The sequence below is a fragment of the Antedon mediterranea genome, chromosome 8 (genome assembly GCF_964355755.1).
Source record: "Antedon mediterranea chromosome 8, ecAntMedi1.1, whole genome shotgun sequence".
Classification (NCBI taxonomy): domain Eukaryota; kingdom Metazoa; phylum Echinodermata; class Crinoidea; order Comatulida; family Antedonidae; genus Antedon; species Antedon mediterranea.
In genome coordinates this window covers 14,087,685-14,107,335 of record NC_092677.1, presented here as the reverse complement: position 1 = coordinate 14,107,335, position 19,651 = coordinate 14,087,685, and the positions used below count along the sequence as shown (strand labels likewise).

General features: G+C 31.3%; 1 protein-coding gene across 4 annotated transcripts; it reads right to left on the bottom strand.

Annotated features, from left to right (window-relative positions):
• Positions 1-351: 351 nt before the first annotated feature.
• Positions 352-19,549, bottom strand: LOC140056498 (protein NDRG3-like). 4 transcript variants are annotated; one of them, XM_072101884.1, is made up of 13 exons: positions 19,458-19,548; positions 17,905-18,091; positions 14,957-15,056; positions 13,894-14,014; positions 13,365-13,427; positions 11,754-11,814; positions 11,413-11,499; positions 11,023-11,100; positions 10,364-10,467; positions 10,117-10,234; positions 8,480-8,615; positions 5,586-5,654; positions 352-2,055 (listed from the first exon to the last, which is right to left on the bottom strand). In XM_072101884.1, the coding sequence occupies exons 2-12, from the start codon at positions 18,049-18,051 to the stop codon at positions 5,611-5,613; spliced, it is 1,059 nt and encodes a 352-aa protein (XP_071957985.1). In that variant the 5' UTR covers positions 18,052-18,091; positions 19,458-19,548; the 3' UTR covers positions 352-2,055; positions 5,586-5,610. The 4 variants fall into 4 exon arrangements, with proteins under 4 accessions (XP_071957985.1, XP_071957984.1, XP_071957983.1 ...); XM_072101885.1 differs by lacking the exon at positions 352-2,055 and adding an exon at positions 3,961-4,272; XM_072101883.1 differs by lacking the exon at positions 5,586-5,654 and having other exon boundaries at positions 17,905-18,094; positions 19,458-19,549.
• Between the last annotated feature and the right edge of the window lie 102 nt (positions 19,550-19,651).

Genomic DNA, 19,651 nt, shown 5'->3' with positions numbered 1-19,651 from the left:
ATTCAAATCATGTATAGATAACCATGGACATGAGATAACAGAGGGTATTTACTCGTTGGAGAAGTTTAATGGTATTTTAACTACACCTTTGACGTAGAAACTCATTGCTTTTTACTGAATTTATAATCTCACCTTTCCCTAAAAAAATGTAAGCCACGTTGTATATTCGAAATACGCGTTTTAGCAAAGACATGCAAGCACAAAAGTACAATAATAAAGTAATTAATGCAGTACAAAATCTGTACTAGTGTACGGGTGACTCGAAATAACTCGTTCCAAAACCAACTATATACAACAGCTTTATATTTCAGAAACGTTACTAATAAACACAATTACTAGAACTTGAGTGTATTCAATTTCTTTGTGAATTTTTAATGATATTACATACGTTCACTACATCAAATAAATCTTACTATAGCTGCTATGATTATCTTGAATAGATCCATTATACAATTGCATTGCTTATTATTCTTTTTTATAAAGCGGAACAAAAAATATTACACAGTTTATTCATAAATCAATACAAATTTAAACATGATTTTGACACAATATACACCACCGCATGGATGTATCAAGTACAAAAACGCGTTTTCAATATTGAGATTATATAGCTTTGAACTAATATCACAATTTATGCGACCCGGTGGTTGACGCAATGACGATAAATGTAACGCAATATATATTAAAAACTGCATATGACCATACTGTATATACCATGAACAAAAACATTGATCGAATATTTTATAGTGGTAATAACGAATTACTTTGTAACGCAAACGAAAAAAACAGAACACAAGAGCGAAGTTGCGTTAACTGCATAGATAAATTATCGGTCGTTTAAATCCAGGGAGAAATAAAGACACATCGATACGCGAGTATTGGACACGAATGATTGTGGTTTAGTTTACACTAATCGGTCATTCGCATACATACTATAAATGGTTATCCGCTTTTGTATATAACAACTGTATATCTACGTGCTGGACATTTTTAAACATTATCCATGTGACTTTCTGCACGAGAGCAACCTTTCATTTAAAACCAGTGTAGCCCGAAAAAAATCAACTTAATTGACTTCATCAATGATAAAATTATCCGTCTTTTTCAAATCTAAACTTGGTCCGATATATAAGAGAACAATTTCAAATTTTATTTCGTAAATTGCTAAGAAAAACCAACCAAATGTTCTCTCAGTTAGTACGGTATAATTACCGAATACATAGTAATTGTGGCTTAAAAACAAAACACTTCGTAACTTATACACTGTCACGAATTCGAATATTAATAATTAGACATTATTGTGTGTATAATTTATGTTTTTTAAATATAGTTTCGTCTTTATTAAGCAGAGTAGAGCAAGTTAAATCTTCTCGGATTTTAGAATATATTTGCGAACCTCGGTAGTGGCATAGAATCAATGATTCACCATCGAATTTAAATCTTATTTAACTAGAAAGTCTTGTATTGAATCAATTTCTTCACGTCATATACATAGGAATATAATATCTATTTATCAGCATATTTTTATATATACATATATATCTGTATTGAATGCTCAAGTATACATATGGAACGCCATATGTGCCAATATTAAGCAAATTGCCGCGTTCATTATTTTGCAATTATATTTTATCTACAGTAGCAATTTTGACAGTAAACGGTAACGGCCACAATATTTAATTTATTCTTTTGACATAGAAATTAGTGTTTTTCATTTATATAATATATGCAAACAATATATTTACTTAAAAATAATTTCAATTTTAACATTATTAAAACATTTTACAATCACAATCAATTATATTTTATTGCCTTTTTTTGTTGGAACCTCGAGTATCTCTCAAAATGTAATTCTTTTATCTTTTGTTGTCAGGGTTAGTTATTCTCTAGGTTGTTGGTTCCTTAAAAAGTGTTGTAATAGGGAAGATGGATGAGAAGATATGCCTATATCATTTGTTTTTCATAGCATTACTGGTGCTGGGTTGCCCTTTTTCATTCTGAAGGTGTCTGGCTGCTCCTGTGCTTTGGCAGGACCCAGTACTTTCAACTTCACAGCTGTAACGAAAACAGCAATTAAAACTATGGTGAATGTGTAATATTATGTTAGAAATAATATAGGCCTAAGTGATGTTTGGTGGTTGTAATTATCATGATGATGATGATGATGATGACGGCGATGATGGTGACGATGATGATTATAACGATGATGGTAATGATGATGACGATAACGGTAATGATGATGATGATGATGATGATGATTATGGTAATGATCATGACCATGATGGTGATGATGATGAGAATGATGATGACGAACTGAATTAGTCCTAATAGTGTGGTGATGAGAATGACAATATAGGTTTATGACATGGGAAAAATACTATTATGATATCATTATCATTATCATAAATTAATTGCTTTATTCAAACTATAATAAAACTACAAAACAAAAAACAGTTATTTCCACACAGCATGCTTACAGGCACAATTATAACAACCACACATTTTCTAAACTGTCGAATCATGAAATAAATTCATAAAACTAAATTATATTAGTTGAAAACGATAATTACATGCTGTATAACATTATTGAAATATCACTTACGAAAATCACACACTTATACATCATTTTAAATGGTAAAACAATAATACGCAATTGCAATGTATTTAAATCACTCTATGGGGACTACATTGATTTTGACTGTTATAATACATTGTAAAATGCGTTATTGCACAATAGCACTAATCATGACCCGGTTTTATTACCCGGACATCTCTCGTGTAAAGCTGACTGTATGTCTCTTTGTTCTGCTGCGAAGATTGCATTATTTTCGCCTATAATCTTTATAATTTCAACCTGATTTTAGAGGCGAAGTGTAAAAGAAAAATGGTTCAGAGTTTTATTATAAAAACAGAACAGGGAAGAATTTGGGCCTTGGACAAACTTTAATAAATTGTTCTTTAACATGCATTTTATGTCAAAATTATTCTGCTGAAGTTACTGCAGTAACTAAATTTATTTACCACAATAAAAGATTTTAGTACAATTTCAATGTAGAAGTTCATGAAGCAGCAACTTCAATAAACAGTGTATATGATGATGACGAAATAAAATTGCTAAATAATTGAATAGTTTAATTCTAAAGAAAACGTAGTTACTGCAGTAACTACAGTAGAATAATTTTGACATGGCTACATATGCTCTTTTTTGGTATGGTACAACATTTAATATTCTAATGTGACATACATACATATTACAGGGTACAGTAAAATATTATGACAACTGGTTGATTAAAGCATGCAACACATGGAAACATTAGAATATACAAATCATGGTAATCATGACAAATAAGGGTCAAGTGGAGAGAAAGCACCGCCCCACCCCTCTCCCCCTAGAAAAAACCCACTGTCATAAGAGGACGGGCTTTTACCCGAGTGCGTGATTTGCTTTTAAGCGCAACACGACAGTTTATTGTGCTCAACGTATGTATGATATGTAGTGTATTGATTCAACGATTCAACATTCCACGAATATTTATATGTATAAATTTGTGGAATATTGGCATGTTTATGAGCTAGTACGAAACAATTTCAATAATTGACTTGGTTTCTGAATAAACAGATGATTGATATAGGCTGATGCATTTATACAGAAATAATAATGCATTATCCATACATAAATAATAATTAAATAATTGTCTATAACCTATTTTGATATTGAAGATGTATTGTTCTCCAAAAAACATGAAAAATGAAGATCAATTAAATCATACTTTGAATATGTTATTTTGTAATAATAAGTTAATCACTTCTGTAAGGAAAACAATTAAAAAAAAATTATGTTTTGACTTAAATAAATGACAAAAAAAATGATTAAATTCAACACCAAAAATACATTTGCTGACAGTCAATTTGACTACTTTTTTACAGTTTTTTCACGTACTGTAAATACATTTTTTTCCGATCAAAGTGGATAACTATTAAGTGACATTAAAATTCCATATTCAACAAACATTTTTTTTAATAATTATTTTGTCCAGAGGGACAATACATCTTTAATTAACACCCAACTCATATTTTAGTTGGTGAATATAGCTTTAAACACACAGATCTGCATTGACTTGTTTTAATTGGTTAATATAGCTTCGAAATGTAAACAATCTGATCTTAAAATCTATTAATTGGTTAATAGCATGTTAGCTTTTAGCCGTACATTCATGCCACATATTATCATGCATGGCAAGTTGAAGCTGACACAAAAAAACTTACAGACTCCTGGATATTAAAAAATTGAAGCAGAAAAGAAGAATTAATAGAACAGGTTTAAGAATTTTTATGTGGTAACTAAAAACGAATAGAAAGACATAATTTACATATTTTGGTTTATACAAATTGGATAGCCTGACACATTGTGTTACTGTAGGCTAGTATCTGCTAATGGAAATAAATACAAACTGAATTAATTTCAATATTCATTTGCATACAGGTGACAGATGATCAATTTTGACACATGATCAGCCCAGGGCCTTTATTGAATTCTAAGAAATTGACATGGTTGTTAACAGTAAAGATGGAATATTTCAATTATCGAAATATACAAAGAAAAAGGTGAAAGGTTAAGGGAAAGGTGAAGGGAAAGTTTAAGGAACAAAAATGGATGAAGAGAAGTATATTGAAAGAATGAGAATGAGGAAGTGACTGTCGGAAAAGGGTGTGGGGAGTGGTGGTGGAAGAAGTAACAAATATTAATCAGTAGGAAAATGATGAAAGATGGGGCACAGAAAAACAAGGAATAAATGAGAGAGGAGAGAATTAAAGAAGAAATAGAGAAAAACTGTGGTGAAGAAAAATAAAAAAGAGAGTGTAAAAATAAATGGGATATTATGAGGAAAATTACACAGTGTAGAGGAAGAGTGGGGAGGGACTAAAGAGGACAAATATTCAGTAGGAATAAACATGGAAACATATGTGAAAACAATAATTAATAGACAGGAGGAAAGATAATAATAGATCCATTTACTGAAGTAATTTTATTATAGTTGCTGCAGTAACAGCTGTATAAATGTATTGACTTCTATGCATAATGTTGTTCTAGCATACAATACACAGAGAAGGTCAAACAGTTTTTCTCATTGCGTGGTAATAAAATGTATGTAATAATTTCAGACATAATTCATGCTCAGTAAATCTGAATCTTTTCAACTAGTTACACATGTCATTCTTATTTAAGTCAAGACATAATAAAAAATGTATTTCATACAGTATCTGGTAAATAAATATTGTATATACTTTTTAATGCATCTCAAATATTATTAGTATATACTGTATATAATATTGATTTATTTTTTTCTCTTGCATAAACAGTAAACAAACAAAGAGTAAACAACATGAAGTTACTGCAGTAAAGTGCAGTATTTTTCACATGATCCCTTAAAGTGACTACAATAAATACATTAGAGATTGAGCTAACATAATTTAATGATAATTTTGTCCATGGTTTTCTGGGTTAGAAACATTCTCATACACATAAACATGCCATTAGGACGAGCCATTTGAATGCTATAAAGTTAAAAATGAAAATGTAATACCATGACGATGGGAGTCTTTGGCTTGTTAGAGAGATCGACTCGTAACCAAAGCCCCTAGGAATTTCTGTGCTGTAATTCAAGGAACAGATATTATACAAAAAAATTAGATTATATTTCAGATACAAATAACATTTTATTCCCCAAAAATGTCCAATATAATTCATATGAAATATATTGTAAATTTTTTATATATCAGCATGATGAAATCTTACCATGATCAAATATGTACACATCGTTATTCATTAGTATGTGATGAAGGTCTATCACAATCAAATACACATCATTATGGGCATATCACAACTAAATATGTACACATTACTATATATGGAAGTGATGAAAATGCACAATAATCAAATAAGTACATTATTCCCATAATATGAATATTTCATTTTGGAATAAAATATACAGTATCTGTCTGATACTTATTAATTTCTGCTTTGCGTAAGTACAAGTTTCATTGCGGATCAGTTGCCATAGAAACAGGTCAATGACCCTAAAGTTAACACCACATTTACGAATGTCTGAGCAATCAACACCAACGATGATGAGATTGTTGTGACTTACAATTCATGTTGTGAAAGGTAAATGAAGCAGAAATGAAAAAGAATTATGTACGTTTTAAACGCAATTGAACAAAGTTCAAATTGAATGTTTACTATAATTTTACGTTTATGACAGAAAAACTCGGCAAGTTTGAAGGCTTGCTCCTCGAGGATCATGCCACCACTGTCTGAGATGTTAACCCATGTGGATTTTGCTGGATCTAACCGCTATTTTATGTTTATGACAGAAAAATGTTAAAGATAAACACAGTAGAACATTCTTTAAGACACTAACAACCGATGGGCTAGATACTTTTACACTATGGCCAACCAATATTTAGGGCACACCTTTAATACTAAGGGGATACTTTTTCTATATGCTATATGTTTTAACGTTACTAACAACTCATATTTAGAGGCCCACTATTAAGACATTTTTTCCTAAAGGTGTCCTCTATAGTAGGGATTCTACTGTATGCCTATATTTCATTAAAGGCAAAATTATTTATTATCAACCTTTGGAAGTTTGCAGAGAGCCTAGAAGTCAAACCATGTCCTTCACCAAATATATTTTAGCAAATTTTGTTACTTTTAATCCACTTTTCAAATTGAATGTCTTTTGTGAATAAATATCAATTTTATTCATTTATTAAAACTAATAGTTTGGGAAACAACAAAAAAAGAAATTGATACATTTAACTTTTTAGTATAACTGTTAGAAACATTCAACAAATGAATGAATTTAAATTTATGTAGTGTTCATGTTCGAGTGATTTCTTATGCTCATAGGCGGGTTATATTGAATACATCTGGTAAAGCAATTGCCTTATAAAAACTCAATGGCATATTACATTATAAAATACATCAACAAAAAACGAGCTCAATAATATTATGATAATTTTGTATCATTGTAAACCTTAGCTTTTAGTTTCAACCAGTTGTTATTTGGTACGATGGTGATGATATTAAAATGTTGCACACAGCTGCTAAAGGATACTTTATTTAGTATTTCTGCTAATATTTCATTGATTTTTTCAATCAATAATAATTTAACTTCATACGAATATAATTTTTTGAACATAAAATTTGTCAGAGATGGAATTGAAATATCAGGTGTTATAAAGTGTCATGCTTCAAACCATTCCTATATTGCATGTATTTTTTTTATGTAAAATAAATTACAGATATTATAAAAATCTTACCATATTCTATTAACTCATATTTCGATCATTACTGGTAACATTAATTATTATTATTAGTTTCACAAAATGAATATAACAGTTTACAGTCAACTCTCCCAATACCATACGTTTCTTAAGTTTTAAACTTAAACTTAATTTCTATTTACCCATTAAAACACATTCCTAATACCAGACCTTCCACGGAAAACCAGACATTTCTGGTCAGCCCAAAGGTGTTGAGAGAGTGGACTGTACATGGGTTACTAGCCTATCATAAGCTATCATATATTAAGTACCTATGGGTAGACAAACCTAGAAATATCACATCCCTACTAAAATAAAATCACAAAGGCTTTCATGGCTAACTAAAAGAAAAAAACATGCTATAAAATATGGTGATGGTATGACGTCTTAAAACATGACCGAGAAAACAACGCCCTCATATTTAGTATAAATCAACAAGGATCAATAATATATAAACAAATTTTTAATTGAAAGAAAAAAACTGTAAACCGTTTAGTGATCAAATAAATAAATGAATAGATCGGCTAATGGTAAAGATGAGAAATCTGTGAGAATGAACAAATCTTTAATATCAAATAGCAAACAAATAGGGAATTGGAGAATGATATGATGCTGTTTATACTGCTGCTGTAATTATAGATAAAAGCAATCTTAAACGAAGAACATTGGTTTCAATCATTGCTTGCATAGAGGAAGCCACAGCCACAACAATTTTTTTAGAGAATTATAGGCATGAAAGCATTCAAAATTTACATTAATTTTTTTTGTAATCTTTAAGAATATAGAAATCAAATTGAAGCCTTTACACATCTTTTGTCGTGTGTGGACATGACCATAGCAACCAGTAAGTTGACAGATGTACTCAACCAATTTTTGACAGAAGCGCTGTAACATAGCAACAAGTATATTGTCAAAGTCATGAGCATTCTATATAAAGCAATTTGTTACCTAAATGTGCCATGGCAACCAATTTGTTGATATTTGCGCTATTTCATAGCAACTAGTCAGTTTATGGAAGCAACCCGACTACATATTTTGTCAAAGAATACATGCTATCGAAACTTGTCAAGAAATAAAACCATCAAGTGTTCCATGAATTCTAGAAATTAGAATATTTATGTAATAAAAATATTTAGTTGATACATACCATAACCTATTCCTTGGAGATAATAACGGAAAGACTCGGCAAGCTTGGAGGGTTGCTCCTCAAGGATCATGCCACCACAGTCTGAGATGTTAACCCATGTGGATTTTGCTGGATCTAATCGCCCGTTCATCTCAACCTTTGAACAAAATTATACTTTATTTAGGTGTTATAATATTTTTTGTAAATAAGAACATACCCAATTTGTCCTGAAAAATGGCTGAACAATTTAATCATATCATAAAAAATTAATTTTCAATATCAAAATAAAGAAAATGGTTTCTTTACATTTTTGTTTATGGAATTAAAATAAATATTATTATGATATTTAAATAATTTCCAAAATGTTATTTTCATCAAATAAGATTGCTTCGAATTTCAAATGCCAAAAACAAAAAATTGAGTTATGTTTTTATTTTATGGCTTCAAACAACCACTCTACTCCTACATTCTCATAAAGAGACCTAGGTTGATGAGCAAAACATCTTAACTTGAATCCAATAAGTGGATTTAGCCAACGATGTCGTAGAAACATAAATTCAACTATGTTTATTTTACTCACAATAAGAATAAAAGAAATACTATTATTGATATACATCTTAAAAGAAATGTTGTCGTAAAATGTTTATATCATCTTGAAGCAGAAATGAAAGGTAAATTTAAATCTGTGCAGAACAATTTGTGTAGTTTTATTTTATTCATAATAAATAATAAAAACATTACTACTGATGTTATACAAAACAAAAAATCAACTCTTCTGTCACTTGATTTCGGGTTTTCTACCATTATGACACATGAATGAAACATAGCATCTTACAAAGTAGTCAAGGTCCTCAAAACAACCATATGATTTTAAATTGATTATTTTTATATTCCATTATATAATTAAATTTAATAACTGGGTAATTATTTTAATTTATTTGAAGGCCAACAAATTAACAGATAAGAACATTCGGCACAATCTTCTGTCGATGACAACGTACAGAATGAGGGCGTTATGCAATATACTTTGTTGTAAATGTAACATATGTTACTAAATATATTCCCACCTGTTAATTCCACATGGAACAGGGGGAGGTAGAACAAAAGATGGGATATTAAGGCAGATATACTAATGTTGTAGCAATTTAGTTAATATTTGCAAGCCTAGAGGGTTTAATTATTTTAAGGCTTCAACATCATTTATGTAAACAAATTCAATTCTTTCACAGTACCTCGAAAGTCATTTCAAAAGGTCAATGAAATCCCAATTCTCTCTTCTTCCGCAGTATGGAATAGGTTTTTTTTTAACAATCATTTTAAGCTAGAGGGAGACTAACAACTTTATGGCCTGAAATTTTAAAAGAGGGAGCTAGAGAGAAAAAGATAGAAAATAATTCCTGGATTGTATACGAGTGATGAATGCCACCACTACACTACATTATCTAAAGACATTTTAATAATTTGTTTATTTATTTATTTCTTCTGTACAAGTCTGTTTTCCAGTACTGGACCATGGTAAAGCATACCGGAAGATAATCCACTACTCTTTTTGAATAGTGCACAAACAGCGCAGTGCTTAACTCATCAGGAGACATGTATGTGATTTTCCGCAGTACATAGAATTATTATTAATAACAAGTCCAAGGAATAGTACTCACAGTGTCGTTAATGTGTGGAGAGTTTTTACCACATATAAGCATGGTGTTGCACTTGAGCGTTCTTGCATTTTTCTTCTTACCCTTGTCTAACTCTCGTACAATATTAAGATCTGTCCTCCTGTAAGTAACAAAATAAGAAAGAAGGATGGGGAGGGATGTTGTCTCTCATTCTCTTCTAAGATATCATACATATAAGTATAATTGTCATTTTTTAAAGTAATTCTCCTTTTGATAGTATAATACTTACTTGATATAGGTGTTGATAAACTGTGCTAAGTTTGCAGAATTCACACTTTTTGCTAGATTTTCTCTATACACAGCTACTAAGTCATGATTTGATTCAAGGGTTTTCTGTTAAAACATAGAAAACACTTTTTAGGCATACCGCCAAGGTGTGACAAAAATGAAGTTTACACCTAAAGGCCAATTTACACAGACGATCGGTAACAGTATAAAAATTTAGAATCGATGTTGTTATTCCTTATGACCATTTACACAAAACGAAGTACAGGTGGGCAGTTCTCAGGATAGATACAGAAGCTACTTGGTTTTCCACCCTAATTACCGCTCGCCTGTGTAAATGTTCCTTCAATTATTCTTTCCTTATTTACAATAATATTCTTACAGTATTCAACTCAATACCCACTCTGGACTAATTTCTTACTGCATACATAGTTATTTCATCATGTTTGTAGTATACAAACGTATGATGGTTATCTATAGGCTATTAACTTAACATATAACTGAAACAATAGATCAAACATTAATCGACCAATAATAATAAAATTGAATTTTTCTAGCATTTAGGAAACTGATTTATGAAACCTAAAAGCTACCAAAACAGAACAAAACCCACATAACTGCGTTCCGTTTACCAGCAATTTAAGGTGCAACTATCACTATTACCTTGCCAAAATAGTGCCAAAGCAGGTACTCTTGTGTGAAATTCGTCATTCCTTTACCTTTAAGGTAAAATGATGAGAACTGAAAAGAAGAGAAAATAATAGTACATTATATATAACAATCAATCAACCAATCTACAATATAAGAATCATTTTCATAAAACAGTATCAGCTAGAGGGTGAAATGGTCTGAAAGCATATACTAAGCCATGATGATTGTAATAAATATGATAAAAAGAAAACAATTCCTTTGTGTTGCAACAAAGTGTTTTCTTAATGGGGGTGTTCTCTGAATTGGCGAAAGTATATTTTCCCCGTCGTTATTTTCAAAGGAAAGTGTCCCTTTAATAGGAGTGTCCCAAAGGAAGGATTCTAATCGTTAATCACAAATTACCTTTTGATGTCCCCACTCCGACCATGTTGCAGTTGACGCGACACAATTTATAAGTGTGAGTCCTCGTACGTATGTAGGATGCTCCAACTAGATACAGAAAGTAATCATAATAAACAAGTAATATTCATTAAAAAAAGCATAACAATTCAAAGTTCAACTGAAGATCTAAAATCAAAAGCAATTAATTTTAGTAAAATAATAGTACTGTAATATCAGGTCAAAGTTCAAATAAATTAAAGCAGGGCAATTATAACAATATGTTAATAAACCTCTATCAAGGGGACACATTCTGGATCCAGTAAAGTGTGCCCTTAACCTATATAAAACTTTTTTAAACTTACCTCAAATCGAGCTAAAATATTGGCACCAGCACCAACTCCAAAACCAACAAACTCTTTAATTCTAAAAAAAAAGTTTATACTAGTAAAAATTTAAAAAATGAAGTGATGATTATAAAACTAAAACTCAATAAATAATATTAGGTCGAGGGTAATTCTTACATTAACCTTTCCAGTATGTTACTATGTTGGTTAATTACGCAATTTCAACAATAAAACAGGAGATTCAATTCAATCTCATATTCTCCATAATTGCTTTTTACAAATGATGCGTAGCATTGCCACCAAAACGCCTCAAACTAATCAGGTGTTCTTGAACTCTGTAACAGTTCTAAATTGATCTGGTTCAAACTAAATTGTATTCCATTATTAAAGAGACACAGATTGACAAAATTATGTATGAAATGCGAAGAGAGAGAGAGCACTATCTAATATTCAGATTTTCAAGATATGTGTTACTTCTATGCAGCCAAATTCTTGTGCAGTATCATGTCTAGCAGCAATAAAAATCGTGCAGTTTAAATCGTTTCTGCTGATGGCAACAGGCCCACACCATAGCATCTATCTCCTAAATATTAATTAACCTTCTAAGTGTTTCTTTCTATACTACACTATCCCATATGAGATGAAAATTGTTGTCAAAAGACAGACAAACAGATTTTCAACGTTCGATCATGTACTGTATAGGATCTGTTTTTACATTATTTGTCCTCAATTGGGAAAATTTGGATTAGGCTTTCTATGAACCCAGTGCAGCGCCTACCAGACGCAGCGCAGCGCAGACCAATCTACCAAAAGGTGTGCTGGGTTTTTAAGTGCACAGGAGATACAGTGGCCGTATTCACCAATCACACTTATGTGAAATATTTCCCTTCAATATTAAGCGTTTCTCTTAACTCAATAAAAAATAAAGTATTTTCCTTAAATTGTATTCAGTTAAATAGGAGATTTTCCCCAACTTTAAGGGTGTTTCTCTTAGCCTAGTGTGAACTCCTTATCAGAGAAGATATTTGCATAAATGCAAGTTTCAATTGATCATTATAAAAATAACCTATTTTTCACATCTTGTAAAACAAGTTTAGCATTTAAATAGAATAATCATACAAAATAGAATAATCATACAAAATAGAATTGATTGAACATTTTGAAATAATAACTAGAAATTTCAATTAACTTCAAATATTTAAAATATATTGCATTTTCACTGTAAACACCAATAGTGATTTCTGATGAAATAGAATTTTCAATATTTTCAAATACACCTTTTTAATAATATGTTTTCAATAAGAATTCAAATACTGTTTTTAGTTTTCTAACATTTAATATAAATCATACATTTCTTCGATCAGTGAATATTAGTGAATAATAAATTTCAATGTGTTTTGAACAGCACTTGTTAAATGTCAAAAATTCAATACAAATTCTTATATACAAATTATATGAATTATGTACATACAATTTCAAGGGTATAGTGATCATATACGAGGTTAGATATTTTTACAATTTACTAATAAATTTATTATGAGTGAAACAGTTCCAATTGAATAAATACACTTTTATTTGTGAATGTCAGGAAGCAGTCATAGATTAAAAATATATAGTATAATAAATTACCCAAAATGCTGCAGTACAGGAAGTATCATCTCCGCTAATCCATCCATATCTGGGTACACATAACTGAAATAATTAAAAACAATTAAATGTTTATAAATAATATATTAACTAAGGTAATTAAAATATTATATTTATCTTATTTTTTATTTTTTTAATTTATTTTTTAGGTGGGGACAGGGGAAGGAGGGAATTCTTTCTTTTTATAATAAACTTTCTATATAATTGACACATAATATGCAATGCAAATATGTATTTTTAAACAATTTTCCTACTCTATTCATTCAAAGCTACTGAACAACTATTGAATTTAAATAAATAAAAATTGTTCATTCAGTTGCACCATAATCTATGTTTACACAGTTTGTATGACAAACCAAGAAATAGTGTTATTTACTACAAGTTTAGATAATATACTAAAGTGTCATCATTTTAGGTGTTAAATGATTTTTCAAGTTGTGCCAAATCGGCTACGAGAGCTTTATACCTTATAAAATGGAATTCTGATACTAGAAATGCAAGAATATTTTACCCTTGTGGTAGTGCTGGGGAGTCTCTATGTTGCCCAGGTGCATTCAGGTGGTAAACACAAAAATTCTTTAGAATTGGTTGCATGTCGGGAAAGTTAAAAAATCCCTGGAAGCAGGTGACATCTGAAATATTTAACAAGACATGATTTTAAACATTATAGGTGGGATATTTAGAAAAAAAAAGCAGTGATTTTAATAACAATAATATGCCAGGTTTTTGCTTAAAGCTCTGCCTACACTATCAAACTTTATGCAACAAAAAAATGTAATGTGCCCACATATGGACACGATGCTGTCATCACTACCATATTTTGGTGTATCAACTACCATATTGGGACACATCAAATTTTTTATTATAGACAGAGCTTTAGAAAGAAAAGTTAATACCAATATCATTTGTAGAATTTGAAATTTAACATATTAATAGTAGTCTTGTTATTTTAATCACCATGCAAAACATAACCAAATTGTTTGTTTTTCTATGAAAGTAAATTATAACAAAATTAAACTAAGGAAGTAAGTATATGGCAGGAAGTAAGGTATTAAAATGATATATACAATACTTTTCTATAGAATTGAAATACATAAATACATCCGTGCAATTTTCCAAATATTTGAAACCAATTGAGGAAGATAGGAATAGATTAAAGTTCAGGATTAAATTTAGTTAGAATGAGACAGCATTCCTTACGGAAAACAAGTACTTTGTTCCTTTTAACTACAGTACAAGCAATGCAAAAATAAAACAATATATGCTCATGTATAATCACCCCAATTTAGACTAAATTTGGACACAAGACACTGGTAAATTGTGGGGGAATAACAATAACATAATACAATGCATACAATAACTTTCTTCTCCCCTAAGGGTCACTTCGTGTGAGTGCTGCCACTAAACGGCGCCTGTTAACCAACTAACTGTACAGTACTGTATAATGTCATTTTCTAACTTTCACCAAATTAGGTACCAAGGCCAACGGTATTTCTTTGACCATGGAGGCAGAACAGATTACATACAGTAGTAGTGCATTAAGTTGGATTAAGGGCCTTGCATTGTTTACTTACGATTTAAGCCTATGTCATGGTATGTTAATAATGCTGGTTTTGAGCTATTCCCTTGGATGGCAACGTGCATGGTACCATTCCCACAGTGTATGTCTTCCTCCTGTAACCAAAAGCAATTTCATTAATTTATTTTCACAAATTCTAAGATGTGTTCGTTGGAACTTATTACCATAAACAAAGCTTGATATTTAGATTAATGATGAGAGGGAAGGTTTGAGATGGGAAAGGGAGATGTTTTAGATAAAGAAGGGGACGGTTTAATGTGGTGGGTGGGGGAGACATAAAGAAAGAGATTAATATTCATTTCACTGAATTATGTTTTCATTTTATCATTACAAACAATATAATTTAATATAACTGATTTGTAATTACTACTATTAAAGTCTCATTATCCCCATTACCTAGAGAGTATGTTCAGCATGAGAGCAGATCATTATCATTACAACATTAACATCATTGATTGTTTAAATCACAATTGGACAGCTGTCAAATACAGTTACATTAATGTTTACATGTTATACTGTAGCAGATTCCTACTGTAGGCTAGTGTAAATATTGATGTACACACTTGTACATGCTTAAAATACCAGTTTGTTTACATGTTACATTCAAGATAAATAGGATTTTTATATTGGCTTTTTTCTGTATTTGAACAATATTAGGAAATGTTATATTTTGACCTTTTCCTTTCAAAATCAAATTTTATAATAGAGATAAAGGTCAAAAAACAGAATACTGAAGAGTTAATATTTGCATTGTCATCTATAGAGCAATTACAATGACTTTGTTGAAACAATTCAAATACTAGTAGATCAAAACAAAGTCAATGATCGTAACCTTGGAATACATCAAACCACAACAGGATGTTTTATAATATTTAATAAAAGTAATATTGTTTACATTACATGTACATGTAAGACCATTTCAAACTGCAGAATCAAACTTTATGTGACAAAAAAAAGTGATGTGCCCATATATGGACATGATGTCATCATATCACTACCATATTTAACCACATCACTTCCATATATGGGCTCATCACATTTTTTTTTTAAACTTCCGTAGTTTGATAGTGTAGACAGAGATTTACTGTACCTTTGGTGTGAAAACAGATCATAGTTTAATTTTGCATAAATATTAATTATAGGTGTGAACACAGGTTATTTGGTTTTAACACAGATTTGTGCACGGACCTTGGTATATAGTGTGAACACAGATTGTGTGTGTGAGACTGTCAAGATATTTGAGTGCATTTCCAATATTACATTATTGACCAATATAATTCCCATTTCTAGTTCATATACTCTAAAACATTTTCTAGACATCAAAGTACTAAACTTGTCAAACAAGATGTTCTTTTCAATTTGAAATTGATCCTAGATGTAATGTTAAAGGTATTTAATGTAAAGGATCACCTTTCCTACAAGCACGATTAAGTTTCCTGCTTTTATGTTTCATACATTTTTTGACAGACATTTTAAAATTAACTGTCCTTTCAAATTACAGTTTTAATTTCTAGCATACTGTAGTTACTTATAGCCAACTTTACGACAAGCACAAATCAAACATGTATCAGAATTAACAAGTGTCCAATAAACCGTGTTTTTTTTATAAAGCTTGAATTGAAGGTAATGCACTTGTATGACCCACTACTGTATGTACGACCCCCGACCCCCGGGAGAGGTGTGTCATTTACTAAATTACTGCTTCAAAAAACCTAGATGGTACAGTACATCAATGAACAATGGCGGGTCAATGTCCATCACTTTACCAACCACCATATCATAAACAACATGGTTATAGTGCGTCATGGTCACTTAAAGGTAAGTCACATTTTTGACGCACAAGTCCATCATGGTATTCATAAGGTATGCCGCACGTCGGGTAATTGACTCACCTCTCCTAGGGTTGTATAGTGGGTCATACACTTGCATTATGAAAAAATCATGTAATGGTATGAAAATTATTTGTTTTAAATCTACAGAAATGTCTTTAATCAGAGCATAGCAAACAGTTCAATAATGAAGGATTGAGGAATGCTCCATAAAAGTGAGAAAACATTGGTATTGCAAAATGGGAAAATCACTTTTTCATTATATTTGTAAATTTCAAAATGGAGGTGTCTCAGACAAGCTGCTTGCCCTCCTCTCCCTGCAGGATCTGTCATGATACCCTATCTAAAACCTTTTACAGTACATATCTTCAATTACATTCAAACTTAAATTCCAAACATTTATCCTTGACAGATGAATACTGGAAATTTACACCTTATATTAAACAAAAAGGTTAATAGCTTTAAATCCTGTCATTTCATAGATTCAAAACTTGACACCATCAATTAAAACAAGTCATTCTAAGTGACATTACTTTTGGCTTGCAATCTCATACAAATCTGCTTTATACACTTAACTAAATCCTGTACAATTGAAAGCATCGGCATTATTTATACTTTGCTTGATTATTGGTATGACTACAAGTAGTAGTACAGTAGTACTAAAGGTACCAGTTATTTTAAACACTTGGTTTATGGAATTCTGAAACAATTTTATCAACAACACAAATAATTAATATCACACTTCACAGGTTTTTAATTGACAAATTAACCTATTTTCATCCAAATTAAATCTTATACTAACTAGAGGATATTGAGTCGACATTTAAACGTAACAATACACATTATTAACTTGTCGGAAGTTCAATAAGGAGGTACCGTAAATCTTGCAGCGTACACATAGAGTATGCACCATAAAAGCCAAGGAGAGCCTTCAACGTACCCATACAATAAGCCCATATTGGGGTAAAAAATCCACCCTATAACTTTGGAGAAATTTTCACAAGTTAGTCCTCACAGTGAGTAAGCTCACAATCCAAACTTATATTCAAGGACAGTAGGCTAATAAAAAAGTTCACAACCCATCGCAAAAACATTTAATATTTGTGTTTCTTACCTGATACTGTGTTCCATTAGTATCTGTGAGTAGTGGTGAATCAGAATCGAAGCCACTGAAAGATCGAGGTTTTGTGTCGGTCACCGTCACTGCTTCGAGTGAGAAGTCATCATCATCCTCCTCAAATCCAAGTTTAGAATACGACATATTGACACAAGATGTAATGGTATGCTACTGGATTAAGATCCTGCTGGTTTGAATCAATAAAATGGCAACAACAAAAAACAATTAACATTATTTAAACTAAACATTACTAATTATTAACGGTGGTAGTAATTGTAACGTAACAAAAATTAACTTAACAAAAATTAACTTAAGTTAAATTAACTCTTTAATGGAAATAAATGTTTATTTATACGACAGTACTGTAATAAGTAGTAAGTAAATTATTAGGCCTAAGGCTAATTAATTGTACGCCGTGGTTAGGATTCCGGCACCGGAACTCAACTGCCCACCGTTAGGGAATCCGACACGCTATTGCGCATGCCCAGAGCTCTTGGAAGTGAATTATTTATAGCTTGCACTAATAGTGGCACACCACGGAGAGTCGGAGTGTTATAGGGATTTACTGTAGCCTAGATAGTCGTTCCGCGAGCGAGAGAGCGATGGATGAAACTTAATAATTAAAATACGACTACGCCACGCGTTAAAATAATTAAAATGATATTAATAAGTATCAGTATCTATCTAAGAATCGTAATGTTTTTTTAGCGTTGCGACCCTGACTTCCCGAACAGTTTTTTCACATCCACGCACGCGGTGGCTGCCGTCAACAAATCAACTTGTGATTGCATGTTGTTATGTACAGTATAATGCGTTATGAAATATCATAAAACTAGTCATGTAATTATATAATTCATAATGATATGAAGTTTATATATGAATGAAGCAACCACTTTTTAATTACAAAATAAATACTATAGGCCCACTGGTCACGTCTAACCATGGAGGTACCTTCATGGTCTAACTGGTAGCCCTCTAGCCTAGATTAGTGGATACCATAATTAGTAGGCATCTAGGCTAGTTCGCCGTGTGGCGCAGCTATGAAATGATCCATCGCGCTGTTGATAAGTATAGAGTCGCGCGCCGATTACCTCGCTCTGGGCATGCGCAATAGCGTGTCGGATTCCATAACGCTGGGCAGTTGAGTTCCGGTGCCGGAATCCTAACCACGGCGTAATAATTGTAATGTAAGTAGTAGGCCTACTACTAGGCTAGGCCTATGTATTGTTTAAATAAGAACTTTATTTCTGAAATCTATATATTTATATCTTATTCTGCGTAACATATGTACTGTAGTGTACTAAATGAGTCATTTGCCTATAATAATTACAAATTACTTAAATGTTTCTAAGCTAGGCCTAGCTACCCACTATATAACTTCATTCGCCCCCGACTCGAGGGTGAAAAGGTGGCGTTATCATCTTACTTGGACTAGGCCTACTGGTAGGGTAGCAATGTCAGGCCTATCTATTCTACATTAAACTCGCAGTTGCCCTCATTAAAAAACGATCACTGTCATCATCAAAACAATTAAAGAAAAAGGTGCTTACAATGTTTATATTCAGTTAAGATTTGACGAAGGTCTCTGGCAATGAAAAAATGTTTTTTCTACTGAATAAATACCTCGCGACTAATTTTTTTTCTTCTGAATAATAAAAAAATAGCACACGAGACGAATCCACTATCAACAGCTAGCTCTCATAATTTAAATATTGGGAAGCAAATATTAGAAATAAACGCTGAA

Coding starts and splice junctions, on each gene's coding strand:
- LOC140056498 (XM_072101883.1), bottom strand. CDS start 18,051: ATGTCGTATTCTAAACTTGGATTTGAGGAGGATGATGATGACTTCTCA. Junction 11,815..13,364: donor CCTGTACTGCAGCATTTTGG/GTAATTTATTAT, acceptor CTTTTTTTTTAG/AATTAAAGAGTTTGTTGGTT. Junction 8,616..10,116: donor CTCCACACATTAACGACACT/GTGAGTACTATT, acceptor TTTTGTTCAAAG/GTTGAGATGAACGGGCGATT.